The sequence below is a fragment of the Diceros bicornis genome, chromosome 7 (assembly GCF_020826845.1).
Source record: "Diceros bicornis minor isolate mBicDic1 chromosome 7, mDicBic1.mat.cur, whole genome shotgun sequence".
Taxonomy (NCBI): Eukaryota; Metazoa; Chordata; class Mammalia; order Perissodactyla; family Rhinocerotidae; genus Diceros; species Diceros bicornis.
The window spans coordinates 54353752-54374593 of NC_080746.1; the positions used below are offsets into that span (position 1 = coordinate 54353752).

The window sequence follows — 20842 nt, forward strand, 5'->3', positions numbered from 1 at the left end:
ATGGAGGTATTATTTGAATAGGGTGATCAGAGCGAATTCTGATTCCATTTTTGCTGTAAATGGCTGACCTCCAACAGCCTCTTTATTAGAGGAGCAGGGGAAGAGAAGTGGCAAGCAATTTATTTCAGGAAAGAAGACAAATTAAGCTGGGACTTCAGCTACTCATGCTTTCCCAGTGCCCTCCTCAGGGGATCTGGCTGCTCCCCCACCCACTCAATTTGTTCTCTATAAACAAAGACACGCTGATCAACAAGAAACGGAAATGTTTATATCCTACTTGCACTAAAAAAGGAGATGAATAATCTACTTAAAATGTAGATCATGTGTCAGAGGTCAGTTAGTACAACTGTCTCACTTGAAGGATGAGAAAACCGAGCTTCAAAGAGGGGAAAGGACTTGCTTAAGGTCACCCAGTGGCAGAGGCAAAGGTGGAACACAAGTTCCTAATCCCGTCTCTGACATTTTATATTTACACCATCCTATTTGAAGAGTAACGAAAACAACACTCCAATACTAGGCTAAAAGTCTTCTATTTCCTACCTGAAAAGGATGTGAAGATAAGAACCAAGGCCAGTTAAAATATGCCACCATGCATGAAATTGTGTGGTAACACCTATAATAGGCGGCACCTTCTTTCGAAAGTTCCTGTATGGAGAGGGAAAAAAATCACCATGTTAATTTTTTAAGACTGTCAACTAATGCTGACAGTCTTAGAGCATTTTGAAATGTCATTCTCAAATATGGCAATTATTTAGTTTCCTTAAGTCTGCTGTAGTCTGCTGTATTGTTTTCCAAAGTATATTTTGAGGAATAGTATACCTAGCAGAAGTTCCATGAAATGACTCTCTGGTCAAAATAAATGTGGGAAACAGTACATAGTTTATTGCCCTCTTGGAGATTTGTAATGCATATTAACAGATTAAAGGCTCTGAAAAGTCCTACCATGATTAAAAGAGTTTATTTTCATTTTTTTCAGGTAACCTACTAATCCACGAACTCTTTTTTCAGGTAATATCTTATTAATACCTTATGGAACAAGTGTTTCCTGGAACACACTTTGGGGAACACTGGTCTACTTAGCTATTCACTGAAGAAACTAGATACATGCTTATCCTATGCCCTACATACAACCATCATCTTAGAAGAGCACCATACAGTCTAACAGACTGTATCTAATAATAGATACAAGTCCTTTTGTATCTACTATTTCACTTCATAGTGAGTCTTTGAGGTGACTATTATTACCTTTGCTTTACAAATCAGGAAGCTAAAATTCAGAAAGATTAATTGATGTGGCCCAAGTCAATCAGCTAGTGGCACAACTGAGTCTCAAATTCTAGATCTTTTGATTAAGTGTGTACCATATTCTCATTTATTAGAGGGAAAAAAATCAATGTGAAACATCAAATTATTTTTCTAGATATTCCCATGAATTTTTGATACAATCGCCATCTCTAAGAACCTACTTTGTTTCCTAGTGGCTCTCACCCAGAGGGTGATGACTTACCTCAGCAGTATAAAAGATCCAATGGGGGTTCTGATGGGTATTACTGATTCAGAACCTCTCACTTAGATCTTAATTTTCTAAGCAAGGTGTATTATTTGTTTGTTTGTGTGCATTTAAAGTCTACATTTACTTATTTAACTTTTTATTATGGAGAATTTCAAACGTGCAAAAATAGGCAAAATAATAATGTACCTATTACCCAGCTTCAACAATTATAACTTATGGCCAATCTTGTATGATCTAAACTCTCATCCACTTCTCCCCTCCTCATATTATTTTGAAGTAAATCCCAGATATCATATCATTTTATCTCTAAATATTTCAGTATATATCTCTAAAAGATTAAAACCTCTTTAAAACATAACCATAATACCATTTTCACACCTAAAATATTAACAATAATCCCTTAATATCGTCAAATATTCAATTACTAATCAAAGTTACAATTGCCTCATAAGCTTTTTTGTTTTTTTACAGTTGGTTTGTTTGAATCAAGATCCAATGAAGGTCAACACATTGCATTTGGTGATATATCTCTTAAGTCTCTTTTAACCTATATGTACCCCTCCACCCCACCCCCAGCAATTTACTTGGTGAAGAGACCAGGTCATTCATCCTGTAGATTTCCCACAGGCTGAATTTTGCTGTTTGCCTCTCTGAGGTGCTGTTCAATATTTTCCTCTGTCCTCTATGCTTATGCAGAACTGTTAGGTCACAGAACTTTGAGTTGGAAGGACCCACTAGTTTAACCTATTTAATATGTCTATTTTATGGAAATTGAGGCCCAGAAAGATAGTGTCTGAGTGACAGACTAGGGTCCAAGAGACCAAAGATTCAAATTCCAGTCAATACATAATTGCTGACAAGATGGTTAAAGGAGTGCTTACCTTTCTTAGAAAATAACATTAAGCATATTAAAGTACAAAATTATATACATGTATTTCATATGCTTATTAATCATTCTTATTTCTTCAATAAGGTGGATGAGGCAGATTTCACACATCTAGTCAACATTTGATTAACTGTATGATTCTGTGATGCACACACAAAAAAATCCCTACAGATGTTATGAAATATTTTTAGGTCCAAATTTTAGGTAATTTAAACAAGTATTCCCAGTATTTAACTTTATTGTGCTATACATATCTTTTTAATTTCTACAATGGCAAAAATTCACTTCAGGACACTAATAATTCTATATGCCTATCGAATTCTCTGCTTAATAGATTGCTTCCAAAAATAGCTCTCAAAGACTGAAAATATATCTTACCTTAGTGATTCACAAAAGATGTTATCTATGTTCCATAATAAAAATCCCAATAAAAATAGACCCAAGGACGTATAACCCAGTCCTCTAAGCCATGGATAAACCCTGTGGGTAAAAAAAGAAAAGCAAAATGAAATTTTGTCAACTCATGTCATAATCAGAGCTTGAAGTCATCACTTTCATGGAGAAGGAAAGGTTTTCATTAGTATTAAAAGCAAACCTATCCATTAAATTCTCTAAAACATTTGCCTATTACATTAGCCATTAAAAGAGAGAGAGAGAACGTTACTGAGAGAGAATGTGCCACTAAGACTTTGCTAAGCATATCAAGAAGGTAATCTGAAAGCCCCAATAACTTTATCAGCCCCATGGAAGAGGCAGTGGGCAGTGGAATAGAATTAACATTGACTGAGTCACCTGATCTGTGTCAGGCACTATTGTAAAATAGATACACACAATATACATAAATAAGCACACACCTTATGAATAAAATCTTCAAATAAACTCTATGAGGCAGGTATTATTCTTCTCATTTCACTGATGAGGAAACTGAAGCTTGGTGAGTTACTCAAAATATCAATAGTAGCTTATATATTTTTTATAGCTTCAATGAGGTATCATTGACTTACATTAAACTGCATATATTTAAAGTGTACACTTGATGAGTACATCTGTGTACTCATCTGTGTACACCACAATCAAGATAATAAACATATCTATATCACCTCCAAAAGCTTAGTTTGTATTTTTTTTAGAATTTTATATAAATGGAATAATACAGTATACCCTCTTTATTGTATGGCTTCTTTCACTTTGCATAATTATTTTGAAACTCATCCATGTTGTTATGTGCTTCATTTGCTTTTATTGCTGAGTAGTACTCCACTGTATGGATATACCACAATTTGTTTATCTGTCCAAGTAGTGTTGGTGGACATTTGTGTTGTTTCCAGATTTTTCTATAACAAATAAAGCAGCTATGAACATTCATAAATAAGTCTTTGTATGGATATACACTTGCATTTCTTTGGGGTAAAAAGCTAGGAGAGGAATGGCTGGTTTGCATGGCAGGTGAATGTTAAACTTTTTAAGACATTGCTAAACTGGTTTCCTAAGAGATTGTATCATTTTACATTCCCACCAGTAGTGTACAAGCATTTCTTGTTCTACGTCCTCGCCAACACTTGGTATGACATCAGTCTTTTTCATTTTAGTTGTTCTAGTAGGTATGTAGTGGTATCTCATTGTGGTTTTAATTTGCATTTCCTTAGCAACTAATGTTATTAAGTATCTTTTCACATGCTTATTTGCCATCCAATAAAGTGTTCGTTGAATCTTTGCCCATTTGAAAAAAATTGTCACTTGACTTCTTATTGAGTTGTAGGAGTTCTTTATGTATTCTAAATGTAAGTCCTTTGTTAAACATATATTCTGAAAATATTTTCTCCAAGTCTATGACTTGCCTTTCATTTTCTTAACAGTGTCTTTTGAAGAACAAAAGTTTGTTATTTTGATGAAGTTTAACTTAGCAATTTTTTCATTACAGTTTGTACTTTTTGTGTCCTATTTAACAATTCGTTGGCTAAACAAAGGTTGCAAAGACTTCTCCTATATTTTCTTCTAGAAGTTTTATAATTTTAGCTTTTACATTTAGGGATATGATTCACTTCTAGTAAATTTTTGTAATGGTTTGAGTTTAAGTTCATTTTCTAAATAAGAATATCCAGCTGTTTCAGCACAATTTGTGGGAAAGATTATCCGTTCCTCACAGAACTACCTTAGAATGTTTATTTAAAATCAGGCTAGTATGGATATGTGGGTCTATTTTTGGATGTTCTATTGATCTATATTTCATTCTTACCACCAATACCACATTGTCTTGATTAGTGTAGCACAGAGTAAATCAAGTAGCATAAGTTCTCTAACTTTGTTGTTCTTTTTCAAAACTGTTTTGGTTATTCTATATCCTTTGCATTACCTTGTAAATTTCAGAATCAGTTTCTCACTTTTACCAAAAAGCCTGCAGAGATTTTGATTGTGATTGCATTGAACCTACAGATCAATTTGGGGACAACTGACATCTTAATAATATTGAGTTGTCTAACCAATGAAAATGGTACATCTCTCCATTTATTTAGGTCTTCTTTAATTTCCCTCAGCAAAAAAACTGTTCATTGTAGTTTCCAATATACAGGTCTTGCACATATTTGCTAAATTTAATCCCTAAACATTTGATGTTTTTTGATGCTACTGTAAATTCTATTTTTGAAAATTTCACTTCCCAATTGTTTACTGTTAGTACATAGACACATGATTGTTGAATATCGACTTGAATCTCGTGACCTTGATGAATTCCACTTAATTGCTTCTAGTAGTTTTTTGGTACACATCCTGTGATATTTTCTGTACATGATCAGGTCATTTGCAAATACTATGTTGGATAGGACTTCTACCAGTATAATGTTGAACAGAGATGGTGATAATATATATCCTTGTTTTATTCTTGACGTTGAATTTTTTTTAACATTTCCTGATTAAATGTGTTAGATGCTGTAGAGTTTACAGGTTACGAAAGTTCCCTTCTATTACTAGTTTGTAAAGGGTTTTATTTTGGTGTTTTTAGGTCATAAATAGCTGTTGCATTTTACAGAATGCTTTCTCTAAATTACTGCTATCATCATGTAGTTTTTCTCCCTTATTTTTTTAACATGGAGAATGACAAGAATAGATTTTCTCAAATATTTTGTTATTTTAACTATAAATATTTGTATATAAATGAATGAAAAAGGTGATTAATTTAAAAATCATCAGGAAAGCACAAACCTGGCTGTGCATGGAAAGAGAATTATTGCCACTGATGAAGGTTCTCAGAGAAGACGAGCTTAAGAGAGTCATAGTCTGTCTTCAGCTTTTCAGAGTTTATGATAGCCCCATTTGGGGGAGGCAAGAATGAGTCCCAGGAAACATAGGGCTCAACCCAGTGAAGGCACCTGACAGGGCTGCAGTGTGGGCCAGGTGCTGAGATGTGACAGGAATATGATCAGTGGGAGTGGGGTACTCTCTATTTTCTGCTTCTAAGCTTACTTACCAGGGCCAATCTTCAGCTCTCAGCAAGTAGTTCAAACCAAAATTCTTCTGTGGGGTGAAATGAATGTCTTTGTTATCCAGGTAGCAGGGTGCGCAGGAGAGAGCAAGAACTTCATCAGCACATGGTCCATGCAAACTAAGTACAGGTAAGACTCTGGGGACAGACTACCCACATATTATCAGGTACAAGAGTGTGTAATACAGATGGCCCTCAACATATCTGTTTCTGGAGTCACAATGCTTCATTCTGGACTGGCTGCCTATCTAGAGTAGAGCTATCATCTGAGAACTCCCTTCCCTTCACCTTCACTGTCACTTTGGGAATTGCCTTTACTTCTCTCTGTGTTGGAATTCCTGTGTTTTATATCACATGTCTTCCTCCTCTTTGGTTTACTCTCTCATTTTCAAGCACATCCTCCAACATGTTACTGAGCAATAGTTTATTGGATATAAGTTTCTTTGAGAACTTGAATGTATGCAAATGTATTTTGTCCCCATATTTTATTGATAGTTTGGCTGGCTATAGATTCTAAGTTAGAATTCTGTAATTCTAGCTTACAGTTTTGCTTCGTTTAGTCCAAAGCCATTCTGAGTCCTGATCCTTGGTATATATATCTGCCTTCTAACTCTATAAACTTGTGGAATCTCGTCTAGAATTCTGAAACTGGCCTGGTTCTATTTCCACCCATTGTGCCAGTGGGTTATTTCAATCTAATAACTCATATCTTTCAATTATAGGATATTACAGAATTATTTTGGTGATGATTTCCTCCCTTCCGTTTTCTTTGCACACCTCCCCCTGCTTTTTTACGTTGGTCCTTGTATTCTGGCCCAGTAATATGCCTATCAAGTCTCTTCTATTCTCCGTTTCTTTCTCATCATCCTGATGGCCCCCAAGGTGTGTGTGCATGCGCATGTGAGTGCATGTGTGTGTGCATGGGTGTGTGTGTGTCTGTCTGTCTTTGCTTCTGCCCTTTCCACTGTGAAGCCCATCGACTTGAGGAAACATCTTCCTTTTTTTCCACAGCAGTGGCGGTGGGTGAGCGGCCCAAGGGTCCTGAGGCCCCATGCTGTCCTGTTTACTCTGGACAATACCATGAGTTTAGTGCCTCTCCTGTGGTGGATGCTTGCTGGTGGACGGAGGGGTGATGGACCATAATGCAATCATAATGTGTGTTGAGGAGAAGGGTTTCCAGTGGCTTCTTGAACTGTATCTTTCAAAACCATCACCTCAATTTTTCATTTTATCATATTTTTAATATATTTCTTTATTAGACTCTCTGAATGTTCCTTTTTTACAGCATCCTACTCTTTGAATCATAGGTACAGTATATTTCTAGGAATATTAGTGAATTGATGTTGTTTTGTTGTTTCTGAAATTTTCTTTTCACGTATAAGTTTTTCTTCTAACTTCATTTTTTTCCTTTTTATTTATTTTGGCCTCTATCTTTCATATTGGATGTATTCATCCTATGTCTGGCACTATCTCCTCATTCTCAAGAATGGGAAACTAAAACGGTGACCACAAGCTCTAAGCATATGGTTGAGGCCTTTACACTAGTAACCTTCCTTGTACATTTATTTTGCTGGGCCAATTGTTAGGGAACCCCCAATATCAGTAACTTTGGGTTTTTTAGGCTACTCATATTCCCTAAAGGAAGGCTACTCATATTCCCTAAAAGAAGATTCTTCCAATTCTTTTCCTAGAGATCTTTGCATTCAGTATTCAGAATGTATAAAGTCATCCAATTTCCCGGATTTCAGTATGGTATTCACATACTCAGTTGTGCCTGGCAAAATCCAATCTAGAGACATTGTTTACCCTTTTGAGAGAATGAACCTCCAGACTTCTACAGTTGCTCAGTGGTATGGAGTGGGTGAAGGGATCTAAGCATTTAACAGCTTCTCAAAGCTTCTAACTGATCCTCTTTATTTCAGACCCCTCCTCCATCTCCTTTTCCAAACTGCCTGTTGCTGCTAATGCCTGATACTTGAGAAAATTCTCTGATTTAAGTTGGAGGTTTTGGCATAGAATTTGGCTTTCTTGGGTTAGTTAAGGCAGTTAGCAGTAATCTATCTAGTTTCTAGCTTCTAAAGTTTTATTGAATCTTCTCCTTGTGGGTTTATGCTTTATAAATAAATTCCTTTGTTGTAGTCTTAGGGGTTCAGAAGGGAGCAAAATACATACGTGTTGATCTTCAATATTGTATCTCTATTTTCTTCTTCATTAATATCTCCCCTTTATTAGTCCCATTCTTCATTTCTCTTTGGGTTTATTCTATTCATCTGTTTTCTAATTTTTGAAGTTGGATGCTTAGTTCATTCTTCTTCAGCCTCTCTATTTCTAATGTAAACATCTAAGGCTATAAATTTCCCTCTAAGAACCACTTTAGCTACATCTGACTTTAATTTGTAGTATTTTCATTATGATTCCATTCTAAGTATTTCAATATTTCTATTATGATTTCTTTTTTTACTCATATTTACAAGTGTGGTTTTAAGTTTCCAACTATATGGGCTATTTTGACTAATCCTGTTTTAACAAATTGTACTATAGTCAGAAAACATGTTATGCATGGTACCAAATCAAAGTTTGTTGAACCTTGCTTTAAAGCTACTATCTGGTAGGTTTAATAATTACTCTATGCATGATTGAGAAGACCAGGTATTCTTTAATTGTTGAGTATATTAGATCATTTTGTTATTGTGTTACTCAAATTTTATCTATATCCTTGTTCATATTTTTTGGTCTGAGTTACTGTGTTAAAATATTTCGGCATGATGGAGCATTTATCTCTCTCTCTTTGTAATTATCAAAGACAATTCTGTCAATTTTTGCCTAAAATTTTCTATGCAAGTTTAGAATTGTCATTTTTTTCTGGTAAATTAAATCTTTTAATAATAATGTAGCAAACACATTTGTTTAAAATAATGCATTAACTTCTTTTTGTCCATTATTTAAATGGCTAGTCCAACTTTCTTTTAGTCAATATTTGAGTGGCATATATTTTTTATATCATTTTCTTCCAAAATTACTGTGTATTTATGTTTTAACCATGTTTCTTATGAACAGTACATAGCTGGATGTTTTCCCCCGTTTGACAGTCTTTGTATTTCAATTGCCTAGCTTTGTCCATTTATATTTACTCTGATTACTGATATATTTTGAATTATTTCTACGCTTTTATTTTCTGCTTTTTATTTGTCCTGACTTTTCTCTGCTTCCCTTTCCCCGATTCTTCTCCTGATTTCTTTTGGATTCAGTTTTTATAATTCCATTTACTCCTTCACTTTTTTGAAAGTTATTGTAAAATCAATTACTATTTTTAGTGGTTACCAAAAATGCACATGTAAAATCTAAAATTAATCATTGTATGTACCCTCTTCCCAAATAAAGAAACATAGAAACTATGTAACTAACATTATCCTGATTCTCACATATTATTTTGTCTACCATTTTAGTTCCTTTTTTTTTTTGGTGAGGAAGATTAGTCCTGAGTTAACATATGTTGCCAGTCCTTCTCTTTTTGCTTGAGGAAGATTGTCCTTGAGCTAACATCTGCACCAATCTTCCTCTATTTTGTATGTGGGATGTTGCCACAGCATGGCTTGATAAGCGGTGTGTAGGTCCACGTCTGGGATCTGAACCCGAAAACCCTGGGCCGCTGAAGGAGAGCACACGAACTTAACCACTATGCCACCAGGCCAGCCCCTTTAGTTCCATTTTTTTAATCTCTCAAATTAGACATTATTTTAAACAGTCAAAATTTTTTGTTCACATAGTCCCGTAGGTTTATCATTTTTTCTCCTTCATTGTTCTTTCTTGTATCTCAGTTCTTCCTCCTAAAGAATATCTTTTAGAAGGTCTTTTAGTGAGGTGTATTGGTAAACTTTCTCCATTTTTGTCTGTCTCAAAATGTCTTTATCTTACTCATGTTCCTGAAAGATATGTGGGTATACAATTCTAAGTTGATGGTTAATTCCTCTCAGCATTTTGAAGATAATAGTCTACTTTGTTGTGGCTTCCATTGTTGCTGTTGATAAGTCTGCTGTAAACTATGTTGGTAATATGTCTTTTATCTCTGGATGTTTCTAAGATCTTTGTCTTTTGATTTCAGCAATTTCAGTATGCTTTTTCTACAGGTCTCAATCAAGATTCAACTGCAGATAATATGTCTATTTAAAGCAGAAAAGAATTTAATACTTTCAATTTCAACAGAAATGCTGAATGAGCAAGATTTAGGTTCTCTAGGAATTACTTATGAACACTACCACAGAATTATCTCGCCAAAGGAACTTTTCTCTTTTTCACATTTAGTAAACTGAATAATTGGGAAGCCTCTGGACCACTGTTGTATCCAGAATCATACCACCTTAGCTATAACCCACAGATCAGGAAGCTGCCATCACACCTGTTTGTTCCAGAGCCATGATGCATACCCTAGATCCACTCCAGTAAATGGATGCCTCACATACTACCACTTCTCTCCTCCACTTAACTTGGTTCTGAATTCAAGTCTCATGTGAATACATGTGATTGGCAGAACCTGAATGTATCTGGAACATTACCTGCAAAGGAAATATGGGAAATATAGCTTTTAGCTTTTCAGCATCTACATTATAGGAAGGCATATTTGAAGGAGGCTGGAAAAATGCTGAGTGAGCTAATCTAGCGCATCTGCCATACCTGAGAAAGATTTCCTTTCATTTATCCTTCTTGAGAATTGTTCTTGAAGTTGAGGAGTCATGTCTCTTATCAATTCTAGAAAATTCTCACCTATTATCCCTTTAAAATCTCTTCTTTCCCGATTTTTGCTATTCTCTCCGTTTGGAACTGCAATTAGACATGCTATTTCTCTGTGATGCTTTCTAGCTTATTTCTTTAGATTTGTCTTCCAATTTAATTAATTCTCTCTTCAACTATGTCTAATCTACTTTTAATTTATCCATTGAGCTTTTTATTTCAATGACTTTTTTTCAGTGTCAGAAGTTCTTTGATTCTTTTTCAAATCTGGAATTTCACTTTTCATAATATCCTGTTCCTTGGGTGCATTTTCATTTTCTCTATCATTTCATTAATATTTTTTAAGTAGTTACTTTATATTTTAGCATCTGATTGGGGGGTGGTATTTCTGCTGTTTTCTGTTTCTCCTGACTTTTGTTCATGGTAGCTTATTTCCTCCTCTGGTTTTGGAATTACTGATTGTGAGCAATGTTTGATCTCCAATCTTCAGAAATCTTGAGGGGCCTAATTAAGGTACATTTCTTTGAAGATAATTTGCTTTTGCTTCCCTCAGATAAAAAAACCAGGGACTCGGTGAAAGTTGAATCAATTTAGAGTTAATTTTACACCTTGAGGTTTCCCAGACAATGAAGGTTATGTACATTTGAATCCCAAACCTATATGAAGGCAGAATAGTGATTACAAATTCTCAGGAGTCATTTTTCCTACCTAAAACTGAGGCCAAAAAGCAAGTTGCCTTGTCACCTCCTGTTACTTAAGGGCAAATTGTTTTCTAGCCCAACATTTCACCGACAGTATATCTCTTTGATGGTCATGGCTTTATGGGTACACATGCATCTGGTGGTGGGGAAACAGTTCCAACTGCCTGTCTTACATATGCCGAAAGCTTTGTCTTCTATCTCCCTTGAAGCTATTCAAACCTAAGGCTCTGATTTCCTGGCATATGCAAATGCCTTCAAGTTGATCATAATCTTGGAACTCATTTGTCAATCTAGTTTGCAGCTCCTTCTTAGGATTTGATTCTCTGGAATTTTCTTTACAGTCTTTTGAGCTCAGCTATGCATTTAAAAGGACATTTGTTGTATTTTATCCAGAATTTTAGATGTTTTGTTACAAGAGAGATTTTCAAACATCTTGTCAGACATATGAAAAGAAACAGAAGTTTTAGGGTTTTAATTTGATTTAAAAAATCTTTACTGATAAGCACTATTCTGAGTTCCAGGGTTTACCAAGGTAACTAAGACTTCAAGACACTTACAATCTAGTTGGTCAAATAGATAAGTAAACAATGAACAGTACTAAATGAAATGATCAAGAAATGGATAATTAAGAAAAAAGCTGTGGCAAGGCAGATGGAAGAAAAATGTGTTTATTTCATACGATTTTCACTGTTACATACTTTTTACAGGTCCATCATTTGTGTTTCTAAAAGTATTGGTATCCTATCTATCAGATTTGATTTAAGGCAAAGACTGTGTTTTATGCTTCTTTACATTTCTCTCAGGTGCCTAGATTAAAAACAGAATAAAATGGGGACTTCTGCTTCTGGGAAGATGAAACAGGCATGCTTTTCCCTATTCTTCCTACTAGCTACAATAAAGAATTCTGAATATTATATATAAACAAATATAAGAAGACTCTGAAAGGTAGAGAGAAGAAGGTACACTGGTTAGGGACTTTGGGACCTGAGTAACACTACAGTGATAAGTTCCATGTGTTTTCTTTTTCCTCATATGTCCCAGAGTTGGAAATGAAGAAGCTAGCAACCCAGAAACGCCACTAGGCACAGAGAAAAAATTGCCCAACAAAAGCCTGCTCTCTCTAGCCAAAGGATCAGGAAAGAGGCAGCCTAACAAGACAGAAAACTTACACAATAACTGCTATTCTACAGCCAAACACCACAGAAAAAACAGTGGCCTCACCCCCATCCGTGCTGCAGAGGCTGAGTGGGGAGCCTAGACTTACTTCCTTATCAGGCCATAAGAAGATGCCCCAACCTCCTGCCAGGCTACGGTCAAGTATGGAGCGGCTGGGACTTTCATCCTCACCTAGCAGGACTGAGCTCCCCACTCCCTGCAGTGTCAGTAGAGACCACATGGGGATCCTGGACTTCCATTCTCATGTGGCAATAATCAGGTGTTCTCCCTCCCCACTGCAGTGGTGTCAGAGGAGACCTACTGGAGTGTTGAAACTTCTATCACTGGCCAGAAGTAAAAAGGTCAAACCACTGAGGTGTCAGTGGAGGCCACATGGTGAGAAATAATTAGGCACTCCTTCCTCTCCCAGCCAGGGTGTATTTAGAAAGGCCTAGCAGAAAGTGGGAATTCCTACCCCATCCTGGGATTAATGAGGAGCTCCTTCCCCCATCATGTGTCACGAGAGGCTGAGGAGGAACCTGGACTCCTACCAGTACCTGGCAGTAAGGAGGTAGCACTCAGGGACCTGCAGGACTATAACAAAAGATCTAGCATTCATGTTAGTGGTGTCCCAGAAGGAGAGGAGAAAGAGGGCAGAGCTGAAAAAGTACTTGATGAAATAATAGCTGAAAACTTTCAGATTTGGCAAAAAAATAAAAAATAAAAATAAAAAACAACAAAAAAAACACACTATAAACCCATAGAGTCAAGAAGCTGAGCCAACTGCAAACAGGTTAAATCCACAGAAATCCACATCATGACACGCTATAGTCAAACTTCTGAAAACTAAAGACAAGGGAAAAATCTTGATAGCAGTGAGAAACAACACCTTACCTATACTATAGGGGAAAAACACTCTGAATGACAGGATTTCTCATCAGAAAACTTGAAGTCCAGAAGGAAGTGGCACAACATTTTTCAAGTTCTGAAAGAAAAGAATTGTCAACCTAGAATTCTATATCCAGTGAAAATATCCTTCAGGAATGAAACAGAAATCAAGACATTCTCAGATGCAGGAAAACTAAGAGGATATGTTGCCAACAGATCTACCCTAAAAGAATGGCTAAGGAAGTTTTCTAAACAGAAAGGATAAGAAAAGGATCTTGGAATGTCAGAAAGGGAGAAAGAAAAATAGAGTAAAAATATAGGAAAATAGAATACATTTTCCTTCTCCTCTTGAGTTTCTAAATTATGTTTTATGATTGGGGCAAAAATCATAATATTGTCTGATGTGATTATAAATGCATGTAGAGAAAATATTTAAGATAATTATATTTTAAATGGGGCAATTTTTATATATTTATAATATTTTAAATTATATTTTAAATACTTCAACTGTTATGGGTTGAACTGTTTCCCCTCAAAAAAGATATGTTTAAGTCTTAACCACCATATCTCAGAATGTGACCCTATTTGAAAACAGTCATTGCAGATATAATTACTTAAGTTAAGATGAGGTCATACTGGAGTAAGATGGACTCTTAATCCAATATGACTGTTTCCTTATAAGAAGAGAGCCATGTGAAGACACAGAGACACAGGGAGAACACCGTGTCATGACAAAGGTAGAGACTGGAATTACGCAGGTAAAAATCAAGGAATTCCAAAGATTGTCAGCAAACCACCAGAAAATAGGAAGAAATAAGGATGGATTTCTCTACAGGTTTCCAAGAAAGCATGGCCCTACTGACATCTTGATTTCTGACTTCTAGCCTCCAGAACTGTGAAACAATAAATTTCAGTTGTTATAAGCTACCCAGTTTATAGTACTTTGTTACAGCAGCCCTAGGAAACTAATACAAATATGTAAAGGGGAGGTAAGGTTTCTGTACTTCACCAGAACTGGTAAAATGTTGACACCATTAGACTGTGATGTTTATATAGACATACACACACACACACACACACACACAGTGTAATACCAAGAACAATCACTAAAAAAGCTATACAAAGAAAAACATTCACAAACACTATAGATATACTAAAATGGAATTCTAAAAGATGTTCATGTAACTCATAGAAAGGCAGGAAAAAGAAAACAGAGAAACAAAATACAGAACAAACAGAAAACAAAAAATAAAATGGCAGACTTAAGCCTTAATATATTAATTACATTAATGTAAATGATCTAAATACACCAATTAAAAGAGATTGGAAGAGTGGATCAAAAATCATGACCCAACTATACGATGTCCAAAGGAAACTCACCTCAAACACAGGCAGGTTGAAAGTAAAAGCATGAAAAAGAAATATCATGCAAACATTAGTCAAAAGAAAGCTATCTTAATATGGCTATGTTAATATGAAATAAAGTAGAGTTCAGACCAAAGAAAACGACCACAGAGAAGGACATTACATCATGACAAACGGGTCAATCAACCAAGAAGACACAGCAATTCTAAACATCTATGCACCAAACAGTAGAACTGCAAAATGAGGTAAATGACAGGAGGAAGCAAAAACTGATAGAATGAAGGATAAATAGACAAATCTACATTTGAATTTGGAGACTTCAGTACTCCTCTCTCAACAATTGATAGAACAACTAACAGAAAATCAACAAGGATATAAAAGAACTCAACAACACTGCTGTGCAGTAAATGGCTAATCAGTGGGCTTGGGGTGTACAAACACTGCACATTCCAAAGAAAGGATTGGTCCTTGACTGGTTCCTAAGAGATAACCTCTGAGTCCTTAGAATATCCTGCTCTATGAGAGTGTCTTGTATACCTGACACCTTGGGCCACACCACAAAGTTTATTCTAATAATGTGATTAATAGTAAATGCTTGTTTTTGTTTGCCTGGGGCCCTGGGCCATGCTGTATCAGTTTAACCTCTGGGTAACAAATGTAACCTCAGGTATAACAGTTTTTCTGAGTTTTGTGAGTCCCTCTAGCAAATCATTGAACCTGAGGGTGGTCTTGGGGACCTGATACAACCATCAAACAACATAATCTAACAGACATTTATAGAACATTTCACCCAACATCAGCAGAATACATATTCTTTTCAAGCACACATGGAACATATACCAAGATAGACCACATTCTGGCCCAGAAAACAAACCTCAACTAATTTAAAAGAAATGAAATCATACAGAATGTGTTTGACCACAATGGAATCAAACTGAAATCGGCAAACAGTTAGCCATTGATGATTAAGCAGCTAGTAACCACGGGGGATCAGAATTGGCCCCACCCCCATTAACTAACCCAAGGAGTTTGGGATAGGAGGCCTGCCCCCAGAACAGGCGGTTACCATAGACATCTCCGGTGTCTGGGTGGGTACCCACTAAGCCCATTCTTAGTTCTGGTTACCCTTTATAAAAGACATTTACATTAGTAAAGAAAATCTCCATTTGTAGAGGTATCTTCTTCCCTGTACCAGGAAGAAGGGTGGGGGATGGCCTTACCTAGAAACTTATCAGAACGGAAGATGAGGACTTAAATCTGTGTGATAAACTTACCCATTGTTAACTGTGCTGTTTAGGTAATATGCTATCTGACTCCCACTATGTTCCTATAATTAATATTCCCCTGGAGCTGGGGTCACCATGGTAATGGGTGATTGAGCTATTTTTTCTCAGGAACTGAACCCTTTGTCCACTTCACGCCAGATTGAGACCACCAACCCATCAACTGGGCCCACGCAGACAAGTGTCCAATAGTGACTTTTTGACTGCAAGAGGTTGGAACTCCACCCTCAGGGCATGCTAATGCTGCCATTCTGTGAACATGCATCCTATGAAGAGGCATGAAGCCTGACTATGCTTGCGAAGATCATCAATTACCTCATCTCTCCTCACCTCCAATCATTTCAGACCACCTTGCCCCTACTCCATAAATATCCCGGAGTCCCTATTTTAGGGGAAGCAGATTTGAGATTCATTCTCCCATTTCCATGCTTGGCTGCCTTGTGATTAATAAACCCTCTCTCTTTGCAATCTCGTCGTCTCGGTGACTGGCTTTCTGGGTGGTGGGCAAAAATGGACCTGGTGTGGTAATAAAACTAGAAATCAATGAGAATGAGGGCCGGCCCTGTGGTGTAGTGGTTACGTGCACATGCTCCACTGCTGGTGGCCCGGTTCGGATCCCAGGCGCACACTGATGCACTGCTTGTCAGGCCATGCTATAGTGGTGTCCCACATAAAGTGGAGGAAGATGGGCATGGATGTTAGGTCAGGGCCAGTCTTCCTCAGCAAAAAGAGGAGGATTGGCATGGATGCTAGCTCAGGGCTGATCTTTCTCACACACAAAAAAGAAATCAATGAGAATGATAACAGAAAAATATCCAAACACTTGAATGCTAAACAACATACTTCTAAACAATCCAAGGGTCAAAAAGGAAGTCTCAAGGGAAATTAAAAAACATACATTGAACTGAATGAAAAAGAAAATACAAAATATCACAATTTGTGGTACACAGCTAAAGTAGTGCTGACAGGGAAATTTACAGCACTAAATGCATACTAGGAAAGAATAAAAGTCTCAAATCAATAATCTAAGCTTCTACTCAAGAACCTTGAAAAAAAAAAGAGCAAAATAAGCCCAGAACAAGCGGAAGGAAGGAAATAATAAAGAGCAGAAATCAATGAAACTGAAAATTCAAAAATAACTGATAAAAATCCATGAAACAAAAATCTGATTTTTTAAAAGTTCAGTAAAATTGACACACTTCTAGCAAGACTGACCAAAAGAAAAAAAGAGAGAGAGAGGAGAGAAGACTCACATATCACCAAGATCAAGAATAAAACAGGATATTGCTACAAACCCCACAGACATCAAAAGGAAAACAAGGGAATATTACAAACAACTCTACACACATAAATTTTGACAACTTAGAGGAAATGGACTAATGCCTCAAAAAACACAAACTACCACAACTCACCCAACATGAAATTGATAATCTGAACAGCCTTGTAATTATTAAGAAAATTGAATTCATAATTTTAAAATTCTCCCCCCCAAAAAACTACAGGCCCAGATGATTTCACTGGAGAATTCTACCAAACATTGAAAGAAGAGTTAACACCAATTCTACACAATTTCTTCCAGGATATAGAAGAGGAAGGAACATTTCCCAATCTACTTTATAAAGCTAATTATATTACCCTGATACCAAAATCAGACAAAGATAGTACAAAAAATAAAACTATAAACCAATAACCTTCGTGAATATAGGTGTAAAAGTCCTCAACAAAATATTAACAAGTATCATTCAGCAATATATAAAAAGAATTTTACACTATAACTAAGTGGGGTTCATTCAGAATACAAAGCTCATTTGGAATTTGAAAATCAATCAATGTAATCCACCATACTAACAGACTACAGGAAAAAATCATATGATCAAATCAATTGATATGGAAAAAGCATCTGACAAAATTCAACACCCATTCATGATAAAGATTCTCAGAAAATTAGGTATAGAGAGCAACTTCCTCAACTTGATAAAGAGCATCTAAAAAACCTACAGCTAACATTGTACTTAATGGTGAAAGATCAAATACGTTTCTCCTAAGACTGGGAACAAGGCAAGGATATTTGCTCTCACCACTTTTATTCAACATAGTCCTGGAAGTTCCAGTCAGAGCAATAAGGCAAAAAAAAGAAATCAAAAGGACACACATTAGAAAGGATGACACAAACTGTCCCTATGCAGCCAATCTTAAGGAATCTACAAAAGTCTCCTAAAACTATTAAGTTCAGCACGGTGGCAGAATACAAGATAAACACAAAGAAAATCAATTGTATTTCTATATGATAGCAACAAACATGTGGACACCAAAATTTAAAAATACAACACCATTTACAATTGCTCAAAAAATGAACACTCCAACATACTGATAAAAGAAATAAAAGATGATCTAAATAAATGAAAAGACACATCGTGTTCATAGATTGGAAGACTCAAAATAGTAAAGATGTCAATTCTTTGCAAATTGATATGCAGGTTTAATGCAATTCCTATCAAAATCCCAAAAATATTTTAAATATAGACAATGCTATTCTAAAATTTATATGGAAAGGCAAAAGAACCCAAATAAATAAAACAATCTGGAGAAAGAAGTGAGAGGAATCAGTCTATATGATTTGAAGAGTTATTCTATAGCTACAGTAACCAAGAGATTGTGGCACTAGTGGAAGGATAGACACATAGATCAATGCAACAGAACAAAAAACCCAGAATTAGACCCACACAAATATACCCAAATAATTTTTGAGAAAGGTGCAAAAGCAATTCAATGGAGAAAGGACACCCTTAACCAATGGTCCTGGAGCAGTTGGACCATTAGGTAAAAAAATGGAGCTCGACCTAAGCCTCACATCTTATACAAAAATTAACTCAAAATAAATCATGAACTTAAATGTAAAATGTAAAATTATATAAAACTTTTAGAAAAAAATATAGGAGAAAATCTAGGATTAGGCATAGAGTCTTCAGACTGGACACCAAAAACATGATCCATAAAAGGAAAATTGACAAATTGGACTTCATCAAAATTAAAAACTTTTGCTGTGTGAAAGACCCTGTGAAAAGGATGAAAAGACAAGATACAGACTGGGAGGAAATATTTGTAAGCAACATATTTGATAAAAGATTAGTATCTAGAATATATAAAGAACTCTCAAAACTCAACTGGAAAAAAAAAGAGAAACGATCCCATTAGAAAACAGGCAAAGACACGAATAGACATTTCACCAAAGAGGATATACAGATGGCAAATAAGCAATGAAAATATGTTCAACATCATTAGACATTAGGGAAATGAGAATTGAAACCACAATGAGATATCAGTACATATCTATAACAATGGCTAAAATAAAAAATAGTGACACTACCAAATGTTGGCAAGGATGCAGAGAAACTGGATCACTCATACACTGCTGGTGGGAATGTAAAATGGTAGAGCCACTCTGGAAAACAGTTTGGCAGTTTTGAGAAAAACTAAACATACAGCTATCAAACAACATAGCAATTCCACTCTGGGCATTTATTCCAGAGAAATGAAAACTTATATTCACAAAAAAACCTGTAAACAAATGTTCATAGCAGCTTTATTCATTATAGTCAAAAACCGGAAACAATCTAGATGTCATTCAACAAGCAAATAGTTAAACTGTGGAACATCCATACCGTGGAATAAAAATACTACTCAGCAATAGAAAGGAATGAATCATTGATACACTCAACAACTTGTATTCACCTCCAGTGAATTATGCTGAGTGCAAAAGGCCAATCCCAAAGGTCATATATACTGTATGATTCCATTTATATAACATTCTTGAAATGAAAAAATTCTAGAAATGAAGGACAGATTAGTGGTTGCCAGGGGTTAAGGACAGCGGGTGAGGAGGTAGGGTGGGAGGGAAGTAGATGTGGCTATAAAAGGACAACACAGGGATCCTTGTGGTAATGGAATTGTTCTGTATCTTGATTCTATCAATGTCAAATCCTGGTTGTGATATTGTACTATAGTTTTGCAAAATGTTACCATTGGAGGAAATTGGTAAAAGGTACAGGGGATCTCTCTCTATTATTTCTTACAAATGCATATGCTTCTACAATTACCTCAAAATAAGAAGTTTAATTAAAAAAGAAAAAAAAGAATAAACCTATAAATCATACTATTTATTTATTGAGCACCTGCTGTAGGGCCAGGCCCTATGTAAGGTACTCACATGAATATTTCTTCTTTAATTTTCATAACCCCTATAAAGATTATGCTTATTTCCTAAATGATCTTTCTGGAATACTAATTCTTTGTGACATTAATAGCCTTCCTTGAGAGGTGTTCTGTAAAAAGGGTTCCCTAGTCAAGTAGTTTGAGAAACATAAAAACAGGGTTTTTTTTTTTTTTTTTTTTTTTTTTTACTGTAGGATTTCTCAAGGGCTTTAATATAGTAATGTACATTATAAATATTCAGAAGGAGGCAATCGTACACAACTCTCCTCAAACTTCTTTAATTTTGAAACTCTTTTTTCACACGTTGCCTACTAACAACCTGCTTAAAGAAATTGTATTTCTTGTAATCTACCATAATAAATGTTGGGTTATGGTTTTCTAGCAATATCTTTGCTGGAGTTGGATTTTAGGTGCTTTTTCAATTTAGGCTATAGATTTACCACCCGAATGTACTCTAATAATAGCGCTGATGATCCAAACTACTCACCATGTAACAATATAAACAGATCGAAGTACTAATGTGAAGACCAGCATTCCATACATGACCTGAATAAGGAAGGAAACATGAAGTTAGTAAAATCATTATTCTTTGGCAAAGGAAGTATATTTTGCCTACAAAAATTGCCCTCCCAA

General features: G+C 35.7%; 1 protein-coding gene across 3 annotated transcripts in view; it reads right to left on the reverse strand.

Moving 5' to 3' along the window:
• Positions 1-20842, reverse strand: part of ACER3 (alkaline ceramidase 3) — a 159862-nt gene that overhangs the window by 9709 nt on the left and 129311 nt on the right. For 2 of the 3 annotated variants that reach the window (XM_058545554.1, XM_058545556.1), the window contains 3 exons: positions 20697-20755; positions 2778-2879; positions 541-645 (listed from right to left, as the gene is read on the reverse strand). In XM_058545554.1, the coding sequence (XP_058401537.1) occupies positions 541-645; positions 2778-2879; positions 20697-20755 (266 nt within the window). The remainder of the gene's footprint in view (positions 1-540; positions 646-2777; positions 2880-20696; positions 20756-20842) is intronic. The other variant, XM_058545555.1, reaches the window with a different exon arrangement.